The sequence below is a fragment of the Herpailurus yagouaroundi genome, unplaced genomic scaffold (genome assembly GCF_014898765.1).
Source record: "Herpailurus yagouaroundi ecotype Mexico unplaced genomic scaffold, PumYag 29, whole genome shotgun sequence".
Lineage (NCBI taxonomy): Eukaryota > Metazoa > Chordata > Mammalia > Carnivora > Felidae > Herpailurus > Herpailurus yagouaroundi.
This window is the reverse complement of record NW_024412377.1, coordinates 13016097-13031803: the sequence shown is the minus strand read 5'-3', so window position 1 is coordinate 13031803 and position 15707 is coordinate 13016097. Positions and strand designations below refer to the sequence as shown.

At 45.2% G+C, this 15707-nt stretch overlaps 1 protein-coding gene across 5 annotated transcripts in view; it reads left to right on the top strand.

Annotated features, from left to right (window-relative positions):
• MYO10 (myosin X) overlaps window positions 1–15707 on the top strand; it is a 232429-nt gene that overhangs the window by 143681 nt on the left and 73041 nt on the right. For all 5 annotated transcript variants that reach the window (XM_040494312.1, XM_040494321.1, XM_040494301.1 and 2 more), the window contains 2 exons: window positions 3034–3142; window positions 5936–6016. In XM_040494312.1, the coding sequence (XP_040350246.1) occupies window positions 3034–3142; window positions 5936–6016 (190 nt within the window). The remainder of the gene's footprint in view (window positions 1–3033; window positions 3143–5935; window positions 6017–15707) is intronic.

The following is a 15707-nucleotide window of genomic DNA, read 5'->3' as shown; positions in this document are numbered from 1 at the left end:
AACCCCGTATGTCGTTAGCAAGCAAAGCATCCCTTGTGCAGATTTACAAACATAGAAGAAAATCGGTATGGAAGCAGCTTGGTTCACTGTGTTCTTTCATGGGCAATATTTCATTAATAAAATGACCTCGATACAGAAAATAACATGAGTCGCATTGACCGCCATTTAACGAGGTACCGTAAGAAGAGCGTATCTATGGCGTAGATACTGTCAGTCCTGTTAAGCAGATGAGGGAAGTAGTTTGGGGGGCGGTTCAGGGCCTTGCCCACGAATGCACAGCTAGTTTTAATTTGCTCTGCTTGGGTCAAGAACAGAAGGCCTTGCCCAGGATGACCTTTCTCCTCAACAGGCCGAGAGCTCCGTGTTCAATTGCTTTCATCGCCTGCTCCGTAGGACCCGTGTGTCTCTAGCTGAAGGGATGTCAGGAAAAAACATCCATCCAGCTAAAATTACAAACTTCCACATGCATTGATTCGTGCACGAATCGTAAATTCACGCCCTTAAATCGGTCGTTGGCTAGCTTAGCTGCTTGTTGGAGGCTGTGTGAGAGAGAGAGGGGGAGAATCGCCCAGAGGGAAAGCTTTCGATACTTGTTTCGGATCCAGAGTGAATCTGTGACAGAAACATTTTTATTATCTAGGTTGGGAAAGTAGCACAATGACTTAGAAATCTGTAATACTTTTAGGAATGTCAACCCCATGTGGCTCCACTGTCACATAGACTGAATTGAGGTGAAGGAAGCCCACCCACAGGGTCAGATAGGAGTTTAGAAATGGAAGGTATTTCGATTTGTTTGAGCTCTCCTGTGTGAAGATTCCCTGTTTACAACATTGGCAGCTATTTTTGCTTTTATTTTTTTTGTAATTTTTTGTAATTTAATGTTTATTTATTTTGAGAGAGAGAGAGAGACAGAGCACAAGCAGGGGAGGGGCAGAGAAAGAGGGAGACACAGAATCTGAAGCGGGCTCCAGGCTCTGAGCTGTCAGCACAGCCTGACTCGGGGCTCGAACTCACAGACCATGAGATCATGACCTGAGCCGAAGTCAGACGCTCAACTGACTGAGCCACCCAGGCATCCCAGCTGTTCTTTTTTTTAGATGAGTTTTCAGCTCTTTAAAAATGGAGATGTTCAGGGACGTCTGGCTGGCTCAGTGAGTAGAGCATGTGACTCTTGATCTTGGGGCTGTGAGTTTAAGCCCCACATCGGGGATAGAGTTTACTTTAAAAATATATATAGGGGCGCCTGGGTGGCGCAGTCGGTTAAGCGTCCGACTTCAGCCGGGTCACGATCTCGCGGTCCGTGAGTTCGAGCCCCGCGTCGGGCTCTGGGCTGATGGCTCAGAGCCTGGAGACTGTTTCCGATTCTGTGTCTCCCTCTCTCTCTCTCTGCCCCTCCCCTGTTCATGCTCTGTCTCTCTCTGTCCCAAAAATAAATAAACATTGAAAAAAAATTTTTTTTTAATAAAAATATATATATATATATTTACACATACATATATTTATATATATATATATATATATATATACATACACACATACACACAATAATAAAAATGGCGGTATTTTCAAAATACCATAGCAATGGTACTTTTCTATCTGCTGTCAAAGCAATTTCTTAGTTATTAGATTTTAATTGATACATTTAAAAATGACCTTCATGTTAAATAAAAGCATTTTGCTGTGAAAAGATCACAGGTGTGGAGGTCAGCAAGGTGACATTTGGCTGGTCGCCTCGGTCAAAACGTAAAGTGGGTTTGTGACTGGAGTAAAAGAGTTTCTTTCTTAGTCCAGGTTTGTCTCTGCAAAATTAGGGGCTTGGGCTGTTACTTGGTCTGTGCTCTTTGACCTTTGACATCTGTGACACTTTCATGGAAACAGAGCTTTCCTCCGAAGCGCTCAAAGCACACTTAGAGAACTTCAAAGAGCATGCAATAGCACCCTGGAACAAAAACGAAAAAGGGATGGGCAAAGTGAGAGGTGACAGGGCTGCCTTTGATGGTGCCACCTCAGGAGGTGTGGATCCTCAGACATCGTCCCTGCCTTTCCTGGTCTCAGTGAAGCTACTCATCCCCACTCCTCTGCCCAGAGCTGTAGCATCTTCCATGCAAGAAAGATAAAAAGTTATCGGAGGGGCACCCGGGTGGCTCAGTTGGTCAAGCATCCGACTGCGGCTCCGATCACGATCTCGCGGTCCGTGAGTTCGAGCCCCGCGTCGGGCTCTGTGCTGACAGCTCTGAGTCTGGAGCCTGTTTCAGATTCTGTGTCTCCCTCTCTCTGCCCCTCCCCTCTTCACACTCTGTCTCTCTGTCTCTCAAAAGTAAGTAAACAAACAAAAAAAAAAATTATTGGAAGCCTTTTACTTTTTATTAGTAGGGGCAATTTTATAGAGCTTTTCAGCGTTAACAGCAACAAACTAACATGAGTGTTGACGCTGTGCCGGGCACCGTGCTCAGCCTTTTGTATACATTTTCTCATTTCATTCCCCACCCCACCGCCAGCACAGTGGGACAAATTCTTAACTTACCCTCCTTTTGCAGATGAGAAAAATGAGGCTAAGTCAAGCATCTGCCCTGGTCCTGTAGCTTGGAAGGGGTGGGGGCAGGATGGAAACCCTACTGTGTTTCACTGCAGATCTCACTTTTCCCTCTGTGAACTGGTTGGATCTTCGAAATACAGTGAGATGTGTGAAAACATCTCCCTCCTATGGGCAAAGACATCAGGGGTGCAGAAGCATAGGTGGCACTCTGGAAACACAGGGCTCCTTGCTGGCATGCCACCCCGGGTGACTTTCATCCCAGTCCGTTTGTCTTCTGCAAGACTGGGGCTCAGAAGGCGGCCCCCATCCCCCCCCCCCCCCCCGCAATGCCTAAAGCCCTCGGGCAGTGGTTGTTTTGAAATCTTTGGAAGTTGTCTTAGCTCTTCCTGGACTCGATGTGTTACTTTCATCGGGAAAGTGTGTTGTAATTATAGTAATCCAGCCCCTGATAACCGGGTGTGTGCCCCTCATGGCCCTGCTCCCCTCTGCTCACACAGATTCGACTTCATCTATGACCTGTTTGAACACGTTTCAAGCCGCAATAACCAGGATACCTTGAAATGTGGAAGCAAACATCGACGGCCCACAGTGAGCTCACAGTTCAAGGTTAGTCTGTCCTGCTGGCTTTCACGAATTTATGGGTGCTGTGATTTTAGGAATTGGAAACAGGGATTGGCGTATGTGAGGTCCAGGAAAGCGTTTATTTTATTTTTTCTTTTATGTCACCAGATAGGGCTTTCGAAATAAAATCTACTTTTTCTGAGATGAAAACATGTAGGTTTTTGGGTTTTTTGTTGTTGGGTTTTTTTTTTTTTTTTTTGTCTTGTTAAATAGCTGCCTGTTCTAAGTCGAAGGACTGGCCGTTTGGGGTCACCTTGATGTGTATTTAGAGGCTCGTATGAATATAGAGTGTATTTCTTCCCATGTTTGGTTTTTGTATTTTTCCCGGGTACGTTTACAGTATCATAACTGGGAATAACGACTGAGCAAGCACGCATTTAAATAAGATCCATGTCAGTTACCTTGTCCAGATACCCAGAATTCAGGGAAATAGGGACCATTCCTACTTGCATTTTAAATATGTAGCCATTTTAGAAAGTTTAGAGGTAGAGCATGTGAAGACCGTTTTTGAAAAAAAAAAAAATTTTAATGTCTATTTTTGAGAGAGAGAGAAACTGGAGCACAAGTGGGGGAGGGGCAGAGAGAGAGGGAGACACAGAATCCGAAACAGGCTCCAGGCTCTGAGCTGTCAGCACAGAATCTGACGCGCGGGACTCGAACCCACGAACCACGAGGTTGTGACCTGAGCCAAAGTTGGACGCTGAACCGACTGAGCCACCCAGGCGCCCCTGACCATTTTCTGACCTTAATCGTTCTGTTTTACCCCCAAGTAACAAATCCTAACAGGAAGAGAAAGAGAGGCATATGAGTCGATAGACATTTATTAAATCTGCCTTCAAAGAGTCTTTCACTTAGTTATTCGGAGTTGGATGCATCCGGTGGGGTTCTGTGTGAGGCCTGTTGTACAACGTAGTTGGCAATGAGCCAGATACGCACCAACCTTGCTAACAAAGCTGGATCATGAGATATGATGGGCAGGCTTGACCTAGGTAGGATATAATAAAAACAGTTGCCATGTGGGGGCACCTGGGAGGCTCAGTCAGTTAAACATCTAACTCTTGGTTTCGGCTCAAGGTCATGATCTCATGGTTTGTGAGTTTGAGCCCCATGTTGGGCTCTGTGCTGACAACGGGGCCTGCTTGGGATTCCCTCCCCCGCCCCTTCCTCTGCCCCTCCCCCACTCACACGGTATCTGTCTCAAATAAATTAAAAAAAAAATAGTTACCATTTATTGTGTATGTATTATGTGCCAGTCACTAATCACTTCACGTATATGATCTGAGTTCATTTCTCCCATCTTATAAGTACATACTGTTGTCCCCATTTTATAGATGAGGAAACTGAGGTTTGGAGAAATGGAGACCATTCAGGCCCTCTGAGGACTAAAGCTAGGATTTGAACTGTACCTGTCTGACTCTAAAACCTAGGTTTCTAATCCCCCAGTGGAGATGTTATATTACCTTTTTCTAGAGCAGTGTTGTCTGGAGTTGCCTTGGAAGGCTTTGTGGATATTTGGGGATTAAATTGCACTAGGAATCAAGGAAATGGCAGAGAGCGGTCAGGCCTTCCAGGTAGAGAGACTGAGCAGGAGGAGTCCTGAGGCAGGAACGTTCGGTCGTGTTCCCGGAAGACTGATTCGGTGAGGCCAGCAGACAGAATGTCTCATAGGGAGTTAAATTGGCACCAGAATATATATGAATATATATATATATATATGAAGGGCCACATATGCCAGGCCATTTGGTCACCTGTGAGAAATCCTAAAGCTTTCGAACCCGAGAAGTAACTAACCAATGTAGTGCCGTAGACGACCCAGTTTTTTCCACAAAATTGTAAGAAGAAAAAAGAAATGGAGGGAAACCCAGTGGATTAAAAGACTGAAAGACCCTACGTACAGCACGGGAACCTCATTTGCATTCTGATTTCAAGGAACAGACCAGTTAAAAATTATGAAATTTGAGACACTTGAGGATTTTTGTATGAAATCTGAGACACCTGCTTCTTTTAAGATTGAAATTAAGGAATTCTTGTTCAAGCTTTTTCGGATGATGCTATGGTGGTTACATACAGGTTTGGAAATGTTTGGCCTTTGATAACACATACTGAAATCTTGAGGGATGAACTAAAAACACCGTTTTCTACAAGGGCTGGGCGTAGGGTGTCCTCAGATGGGGATTGGATGAAACGAGATTAGCCATGAGCAGAAGCTGGTGATGAGTGTTCATTACGTGCTCTGTCTGCATTGGGAAACGTTAAAAATTCATCACAATAGCAACAAAAAATTTAAAAAATAATAATAAAGCGGTATTATGGAAGCTTGATCTGCCTGGTGACTTTAGGGTAAGAGTGAGAAAGTGTGAATTATTGGTACAGACTGTCATCTTAATGGAAATAATGAATTAGGAGGAAAAAACCTCCAGTGGGACAGTGCATTCAGCCCAGATTTTCTGTACCAAACATCGAAATAGCCCAGAGTTGCTTTCTGGTGGTTAACAGAATATTGGTTTCTTTTCCCCCACAATGATACTCTTCCAATGAAGTGACAAATGAGTTTTGTATATTGTGAAGTAATTTCAGTGACTATAGATTGTAGCACCTTGGCTTTATCTTATATGAGGATGACAGTGTTAAAACTTAATATTCCACTAATCAGAAAAAAATTATTCCTGTGATTTCTATTGTTTCTTCCTGTTTCTGAGGAGTGCCTGAGATGCTGAGAAATCTAAAGAATGACATAATAAGAGACTAAATCAACATATACTTTTTTCTTTCTAATAGGACTCCCTGCATTCCTTAATGGCAACGCTAAGCTGCTCTAATCCTTTCTTTGTTCGCTGTATCAAGCCAAACACGCAGAAGGTAAGATTTACAGCAGCGCTAGACTGAGGCTGTGTCTTTAAGGACACCGCCTCCCGGGCACTGTCTGTAAAGCCCTTTCATCATAGAGGGTTGGGAGCATATATGACATTATTATAACCTAACATTAAATAGAAAAATTCCCTTTGTCTCCTGGGCCTACTTCTCTGCTTCTGAATGATGCCATTAAGCTTTAAAGAAATCTAGTTTAAAAGGAAACCTTGTGAAACCTTCACAATTTTTTTTTTTTTTTTTTTAAGGATTTGGTTTGAAATTCTTGGGCAGCTGTCTCTTATGGAAGAGATGGTTGGTGTATGTTTTGTGGTTGGTTTAGTTTTTCATTTTGCTTTCTTGTTAAGCATGATGAAGGGTCTGTATTCTAAGCAGTGGTGCTGACTTTTTTAAGGACTCTGACCAGGTAGTCATGCCTAATTTGATAATTCCTGATAGAGCGTCATCGTGTGTTTTCATGGGTAGACGCTGTGAATTTAGTGTTTTAATGCCATAGCCTGATCAGAAACAATATGAGTGTTACAGGAAGCTGTCTGAACGAAGAAAATTTAGTAATCAATGTATGTCATTGCTGAATCCAAGACTAAATGGGAAACTAGCCGTCAAATGTTGAAAAATAGAAATTGTCTTGCTTTGGGAAACATCAGCTCTTCGTAATCGCCCCGAAGAGGGGAAAACCCTCCACAAGACAGTAATGTCAGCAGCCCCTCTTGTTAAAAAACTAAATGCTGTTCTCATAAGGCGTAAGAGAAGCAATCTGACCTAAAACTGTTTCTCTTGAGACTTAGGTGATATTCTAGTAATTTTGCTGATACTAGATCTTATTGTTTACCTTGTTTCCCAGTTGCCTTTGACTTACTATTAGTGGTTCCTCATTTATAGTTTAAAGATGTTCATGGGGCGCCTGGGTGGCTCAGTTGGTTGAGCGTCAGACTTCGGCTCAGGTCATGAGATCACGGTCCGTGAGTTCGAGCCCCGCGTCGGGCTCTGGGCTGACAGCTCAGAGCCTGGTGCCTGCTTCCGATTCTGTGTCTCCCTCTCTCTCTGACCCTCCCCCATTCATGCTCTGTCTCTCTCTGTCTCAAAAATAAATAAACATTAAAAAAATTTTAAAAAGATGTTCATAAGAACCACGATACTGAACTCTCTGTCTTCTAGGAAGGTAAAAATGGATGCTGCTTGTAAGGACGAGTAACCTGTTAAGTTTGCTATCTCACTATGAGCCCCTGATGGTGATTTGTGTGGCATAAAGCAGCCGACGGAGACTGGTCTTACATGGAAGATCTGTGCCTCTGTTCTGGTGGTTTAAAAAAACAGCTCACCTTTCCATGTCTCGAATTTATATTAAAATGTTTTAGATTATCACAGAAAATGGCAGCATAAACAATATGTAGTTTTTGGCCATAACGTAGGAAATTACTAGTTAAAACCTAGCAAGATGCCACGCCAGCTGTTTTCTATTTCTCTTTAATTTTTTTTTTTAACGTTTATTTATAATTGAGAGACAGAGCATGAGCATGGGAGGGGCAGAGAGAGGGGGAGACACAGAATCGGAAGCAGGTTCCAGGCTCTGAGCTGTCAGCACAGAGCCTGACGCGGGGCTCAAACTCACAGACCGCGAGATGGTGACCTGAGCAGAAGTCGGACGCTTAACTGCCTGAGTCACCCAGGCACCCCTATATTTCACTTTATAACCTCAGTAGGCAGTTTTTACGATATATATGGACTTGTGATTTGGGTCTATACATACTCCCAGGAGCTGTGTAACCTCTCTTACTTTTCCTCTTTACACAACAGGGATAATAATACCGTATTTCATTGTTCAAAGAGGCTGTTTGTTCCCAATTTAAGGACTTGGGTACTGGGGGTGCATTTTACAACTTCTGGCAAGCAATAGTTTAATTGGGAGCGCTGTTCCTTTCTCAGGGGTATGTGTAACATAATCATGCAGGTTTGTAGGCGTCGGTGTCTTAGATTCAGTAAAATGGGGACCTGCCATATGTCAGCACTGTGATAAGGAGAGAAATTTGAATTTGAAAAACATAGTCCCACATGTATTTGTTTTCTTTCTTGGGTGACATGGAGTTTTTCCTTGAAATTGTAATAGCTTTTGAAATTAGGCCTGCTTGAACAGTCTTCAGCAGGCAGAATATTGAAGAGATTACCTTTTACTGATGTTTATTTTTTTCTTGCTGGGATGTGACTGTCCCTAATTGCTTTGGTTTTTGCATTTAAAGAAATGAGCCAACCCAACCTCATGTTTCATAAGTACTTCTCACAGTCTTCCCATCACCTGTTCTGTGGCAGAAACTAATTAATACTCACCAAGAGTTGGACCGTAGGAGACTTTGGAAAAACATCTCGGTACCATTTCAGATGCACCCAGAAAGTGAAGGCACAGACACGTGAACCTTCTGGTCTGAGGCCCAAGACGTAGGTGTGATTTTAAGTGCGAAGATGCTAATTAGAATCTGGAAATCGTTAATTATGGCTTGCTTAGCATTCATTTGGTTCCACTGAAAATATCTGAGTGCTCTTGTTGATGATGTTATATGAAATGTATGTAAACAACCCTCATTTGGAGTTTATTGTGAGCTTTCTTTTGTCCTAAGATCAGTGCTTCTAGAAATCTCACGGGGAAAATCTTGCCAGCCTTTGCCCCATAGAAGAGGAGTGTATATTTCTGGCATGAAGGGATGAGACCATGTCTCTTACTTCATACCCTTTTCTGGTCATTTGCTCCTTAGGGAACCTTCAGAGGATGTATTCGAACTTACGTATATGGAAGTATTTTGTGCTTCATTAAGGAACATGGGTCATAGGTTTGGGCAGATTCTAGAGGGTTCATTTTTGACAACTCTATGACCAGAGGGATAAAGGCAGTGGCCTTCAAGTCTGTGACCTAAAGAAATGTGGCCTTGTGCTTTTGGGAGCATATCCAAGATTACCATGGTGGCCTTGTGAATGTGAGTGCACGCCCAGTGGGCCCCAAGCTTGCAGGGCAGGCTGCCTCCCCTCCTTGGCAAATGCATGAAGCTCTGAGTGGGTCCTTGGGCCTAAAGCATTGGGAAATCCTTTGCTGGAAATATTACGGGGTTTTTGTTACTTGGCACTTTTGTGTTTTGCTTTGAAGGCCAAGTGCAAATGGGGAGAATTGGACTGAAATGCTAGGACATTATGTCAGTTCAGCTGTAATAATTGTGGACTTTTTGTCATGCGCAACATGAAGCTGATCTTAGACGTTGTATAAAAGACATTTCACTCGCATTGAGGAATCCTGGGGCTGAGTCACAAGGTGAAGTTGAAAAAGCCTACCTCTTAGACGATGGAGTATTACTCAGCCGTAAACAAAGAATGAAATCCTGCCATTGGCTAACGACATGGATGGAGCTGGAGTCTGAGGCTAAGCAAAATACGCCTGAGAAAGACGAACACCGTGTGATTTCACTCCTATGTGGGATTTAAGAAACCAAGGAGCAAAGAGAAGAAGACAGGCGAGCCAAGAAGCTCTTGCCTGTAGAGAACCAACTGTTGGTAACCAGAGGGGAGGTGGGTGGGGGATGGGTGAAATAGATGATGGGGATTAAGGAGCGCACTCATGGTTGTGAACACTGGGTGTAGTATGGAAGTGTTGAATTGAAACCGACAGAACGCTGTGTGTTAACTATACTGGAAGTAAAATTTAAAATAAAATTACAAAGTAAGCCCCCCTCCCCATAGGGGGTAGTGAGCAGTCAGTTCTCTGGCTTACACATAGCACTGAAGGATGTAATCTTCTCCTTGACTTAGAATTGTGGCGTTTCCAAGGGGCAGAGTTCTCCATGAGACAGTTTTTAGTTGGCAATGTAGCCTGTTAGCTTTTGTCTATTGTGGCTTTTGAGGCAGTGGTAGTTTCTGGCTCAGAGGGTCCAAACCAACAGCAGATTTCCGTAACAAAGGAAACCTGCCTTGCTTCGTCAGAATTTCTCCCCGAGGGTGTCCCAAGGCCTGTGATCTCTCCCCTCTCTCCCCGCCTGGTATTTTAGCAAATAAGTTCTAGTCAGAAAAGTCTGTCATTAACATTCCTCAGAAAAACCCTGAGGAGGTGCAGGACAGAATTAAAGAAGGGAACGGACTGATAGATATCAGGAAAACCTTCGGGGGTGTGAGCACTGGCTGTCTGCAGTTCCCAGGCTCCCATGGGAGGAAAGCGAGGCCACTTCCTGCAGACGCTGTGGGCTGTCACTTGTCGGGAACGTGGCTGGCCGGCCGTCCTCACCATTCCTTCTGCAGTTGTGAGCTGAGGAGCCCTCGCCTTCCAAGGTGGGGAAGCCTTCAATTCCTGCAGCATCCTCTTCAAGCTTTTAACCCAACGTAGCGGCGTCCTTAAAGATTCTGTCAGAGTCTCCTCCAAAAAGGCAGGACTTGGGTCACCTGAATCTCCCCAAGGCCGGTGGCTGGTGGAGGAAGGCTTCTAGCCAAGCTGGCTGCTTGGAGGGAGGTTTTCCTAAGGGAAGAGGGGAAGAGTGAGGAGAGGGATGTCCATGCCAAGGGAAGGCTGGAGACCAGGCCCCAGGGAAGGGAAACCATGGGGTCTGTGAGGGAGGACTGCAGTCATATTTGCGGGACATTGGAATATCCGGTGGGAGTACAGAGCGGGAGACACAGGGTTAGCCTGACCGTGGTGGCTTGTCTGGAAGCACTGTCTGTGTACCCTGAGACACATGGACCTATCAGCCTTCTCACACAATCGTCTTTCAAAGACTGGAGAGGATGCCGTGCTTTGCACTTCAATGAATCCCGATGACCTGTGTCCCTCTCTTTCATGGTGCCACCATTGATACCAGACTAGATTCCCCAGTTGGACGACACCGGAGACAGGCTGGGACCGCACAGGAAGTGAGAACAGTGTGCAGGCGTTACGAGAACCTAACCCTCTGCTTCCAGAGGCATAATGATTCGATGAATGAATTAATGAATTCAGCACCTGTAGTCCTGGGCGGTTATATTTGTGTCATCCACATGCTGCCTGCCATTTGCTTTCTTACGGGTTTTTTTTGTTTTTGTTTTTGTTTTTCCGGTTTTTAGGTTTTTAAGTAAGCTCTACACCCAATGTGGGCTTAAATTCCTGGCCCTGAGATCAAGAGTTACCTGCTCTACCCACTGAGCCAGCCCTCCCCCACCCCCTTTTTTTTTTTTAAAGACCAAACATTTCTTTAAAAATGCTGATGATAATGTGGCATATTTCCTACCTTGAATTTTTGTCCTGTTCTTCCTGTATCTGCTGTATCTCATTTTGTTCATCTTCTGTCTCATCAGCCTTACTGAAGTTTACGGAAGCACCTTTTTTTTTCGTCTTTGATCTCTCTACCCTAATCTTATTTTTCTGAATAAAGTGTTCCATGCGTACAGAGAATCTTAACCAAGTACAGCTTCATAGGACCTGCCTTGCCCGTCTTTGCGTCCTGCTGCATAGCTCAGTGTTGCAGCCACAGGATGTGCTCAGTAAGAGCACAGAATCGAATTGCTAATCCAAGTACATTGTACACCCACTCGTGGTACACGAGGGCTTAACTTCGCCAAAGATCTAGACCTAACTTGCCACTTAAGAAAAAAAATTAGGGGCGCCTGGGTGGCTCGGTTAATTGGGCATCTGACTTTGGCTCAGGTCATGATCTCACGGTTCGTGAGTTTGAGTCCCGCATTGGGCTCGCTGCTGTGGAGAGCCTGCTTGGAATCTTCTGTCTCCCTCTCTTCTGTCCCACACTCTTGTCACTGAACGGTCCCCTGGCCTTGGGTTTGCTTCCTCCTCCCTGAGGCGTGTCTGGGGACAGTGCCCGTGTAGGGAAGCAGCCGTAGGTATTAAATGAGCCAAGGGGGACACGAAACAGCTGCATTGGACCATGAGAAAGATTGCACACCCGCGCTATAGGTTGGGGCTAGAGACCGTGCTCAGCGTTTTACAGCTCACTCCATCCTCGTGAATGCAAACCCCGATTTATGCTGGACCACGGGGAAAGCTTCCTAAGGCTGTTGCCAGACCTTTTGCTTTTAAGTCCTTGATGTTGTTATGGGATGAACGTTTCTTTCAGTTGTTTTTAAAACGTTTTAAAATGTTTTTATTTTGGAGAGAGAGAGAGAAAGCACGAGTGGGGAGGGGCAGAGGGAGAGGGAGACACAGAATCCGAAGCAGGCTCCAGGCTCTGAGCCGTCAGCACAGAGCCCGACGTGGGGCTCGAACTCACCAACCATGAGACCATGACCTGGGCTGAAGTCAGACGCTTAACCGACTCAGCCACCCAGGTGCCCCTTATTTCGGGTGTTTTAAAATTGACTTTATTTTTTCTTTTTAAGTAATCTCTATACCCAATATGGGGCTTGAATCATGACCTTGAGATCAAGAGTGAGATGTTCTACTAACTGAGCCAGCCAGGTGCCCCTAAAGGTGACTTTAATTTACAGAAAACTTGAGCATATAGCATGGGGTTTCCATGTCATTCTCCATGCCCCTCAACACACACACACACACACACACACACACACACACACACACACACACACAATTTCCCCTATTATTAACATGGTACACGAGTGCGGCACGTTTATGATGATTCATGAACTAGTATTCTAAAGCCCAAAGCTCTAAAGCCCAGCTTCTAAAGCCCAGCTTAAGGTTAGCTGTGTTGTAAGGCTCTCTGAGCTTTGACATACGCACACTGTCATCCAGTGTCAAAATGCCAAATGTTCCCAATCTACTCACAGTACAACGAACATCTTTCTCAAGTAATATTTTATAAGAACGGGATTGTTTCCAGTGGGACAAAACTTGAGGCCCAGAGAACGTGGTTTCTCTTGCACAGGATAAAATGTGAGTGACACGGTTTTCTGCAGAAGAAACAAACAAACAAAAAAACTACCCGAGAAAGCAGGGAGCGCAAAAGCATCTGGACCCCCAGGGAGCTAAGGACATTTTAGAACCACCTGGATTGTCAGCCCCTTTGACTCCTCTCTCCGTTCAGTTAGGCTTGCAGCCTGTAGGGGTGGTTCCGTTTCTTCCACGTACTTACTGGAAAATGCCCACTTAGCCCTGAGTGGCCTTCCATAATTCTTCCTGTCTTTCTGACTGCCACTCATGTTGTCTGCTCTCCCGTCACTGGAGTGCCCACTGCCAGCGTCTTTAACTTTTGAGAACGTCACATACGGACGACTTCTAAAAAGACAGCTTTACCTTTTCAGGAAATTTTGGTGAAGGAAGCATTCAAGCCACCATTCTTCTCCCCCAAACAAAACAATCCCATTAAACCCCTCCGCGGTCACTCGAATCCTGTTTACCATGTTGTCATGGCAACTATTCAGTCCCGCTCTGCAAAGGCGAGGATAAATAGCCATAAATGAAGCCCCGCTCAAGTGAAGAGAGTTGTTCTCTGGGCGGACCTTGCAAGGTCACAACTAAATTGCGTGATTTTGTCCCGTGGCTTTTGATTTTTATTTTTCCTTTTTTAGTCCTGGGCCATCTTTTAAGATCTCGGGGGCCTTCACATGTCTTTACACATTTCTTGGTGCAATGGGGGGCGCGGCCCCCCGCCCTGGGTTAGTTAGCTCCTGCAGTTAAAAGTATCGTCAGCAATTGCAAATCCCCGCCAGCCTGGACTTCCTTTCAGTAGAATCGGGAATGAATTAAGCAGGCAGAGCCCAAGACACCACATAAAAGCCTGGGAACACCAGCGAGCCGAAGAAAGCCCGTTTTTGTGTCCGTTGCCTCAGATGCCTGTAGTCCGGACTGCTAAAGATGCCGCCATTTACAGGGGACAAAAGCTGAACGGGCACAAGGAACCCAAGGTAGGAGCTCTTCTCTTATTTGAGCTGCTTCAAAGTTTCACGTGCCTTGGAACGATGATGGTAGCGGGAAATTCTGTGGAGACATTCTTTAAACCGGGGAGAGACGGGTTTTCCGTCTCCCTGAGCACCAGACCTGTTTAATTTCTCAACAGGTGGGTAAGTACTGATCTTGATGGCATTTCCAAGTTTGAACTGCTAACGCTTTGTAAGAATGAAGGACATGGTCGCGTAAGGCGTGGATAATGGGATATGCTTTTGAGAGGCAATTCACCTTTTACAGGAAAAACCATTTTTTAATGTGAGGTTGGGAGGGGAGATTGCTCGTGGTGGTTTCTTTTGTTTGAATTTGTTATCTCGAGGCGTGTCCGTTTAAAAGTTTACACGTTACGGGCTTGCAGCTTCTCCTTGTACTTGGTGTGAACCTTTTAAGGAAATCTGCCCAAGCGGAATTTTTGGTTTTTAAATTGCGTTATAAATTGGTTTGTACACAGATGTGGAAATGGAGAAGTTATGGGAGTCCTTTGGTCATCCGTTGACTATCATGGGCTGATTTCACACAAGCAGACCCATGCCAGAAGTTTGCAATCTGCCCAGAGAAACCAGATCAGGCACTTTTGGCCGAGATTCTCTTAGTCCCCAAGTAGGGTGTCCCCAAAGAAAGAACATAATAAAGAGCGTCTGAAATGCTAATCTCTGCCTCCACGGACACTTGAATGTGTTGTGTGGATTTCCATTCATTTGCTAAAAGTGCCCTTTAAGGGAGCAAGTTTTAAATGTGAAGGTGGTCTTTCATATTAAATCGAGCTACATTTAAAAGAAAGGAATAATAATGTGGCTGACTGCTGCTTAGCTAAATCTACTCTCATGGAAATAAATTTCCAGCGCTAGGTGAAAACCTAATGTTAGAATGTGTTTTACCATCTGGTTTAACAGTCTTACAAGTAATTAATCTGACGTAAAATGAAATGCCATCGGAAGAGTGTTAGTCACCAGTGGGAAATTACCACTTATCTCTGCCTCGCTCGTACTGACTTTCCTTACCCATATTTCCGTGCTGGTTAAGTATGTAGATCCCCAGCTTCAGAATCCCATTGCTTGGCCCCAGGACTAGAGTGACACCATACACGTCACTCTGCTGAGCACTGTTTCGCTCACTCGCTGTCCCTGATGAGTGCCCCACCTCGTTAAAGAATACTTTTTGGGAAGACTGATTACAGACACCAGCCCATCTACACTGAGAGCTTCCTACCTGGGAAGTGACAGCTGCCACGATGGGGTAAACATTTTTCCCCGCCCCCCTCCTGCCCACCGTATCAGATGGTTATAGCCCTCAGCCCTCCCACTGTGCATCTTTACTTTGGCTCTTCTTCCTGAACTTCTGGAAATAGTGACCAATCAGAATAGCAGCCCCACTCCAGCATTTGAGCAGATCCCAGACCCTCCTGTCCCTTTTATGCAGACTGTGGGGCGGTGGGTTTGTTTGTTTGTGGGGTTTTTTGGTCGTCTAACTTAAATGGCCTTGCATTGGCATTTTCACTAGCCCCCTTCGTGTGTGTGTGTGTGTGTGTGTGTGTGTGTGTGTGTGTGTGTGTGAGTGTGAGTGATTGCTGTTAGAGACTTTGTTCTAAAACTCCCCACTGCCGCCCAGCAACTTTAGGGAGAGTCGGTTCCCCTCGATGACTCTGGAGCAAAGGGCCCAGGTTTGAGCCCAGACCAGAGGGTAGAACTGGGGGTGAATGGCGGCCTGGTGCTCGGGCTCAGAGTCAGCCTCCCTGCATCTTCTCACAGCCTTAGAGGAGGCCCTCTGCACCTCCATACTTTGTTCAGCACTTTGCTGTGTTGCCCTTTGACCCTGGGGTGTTCT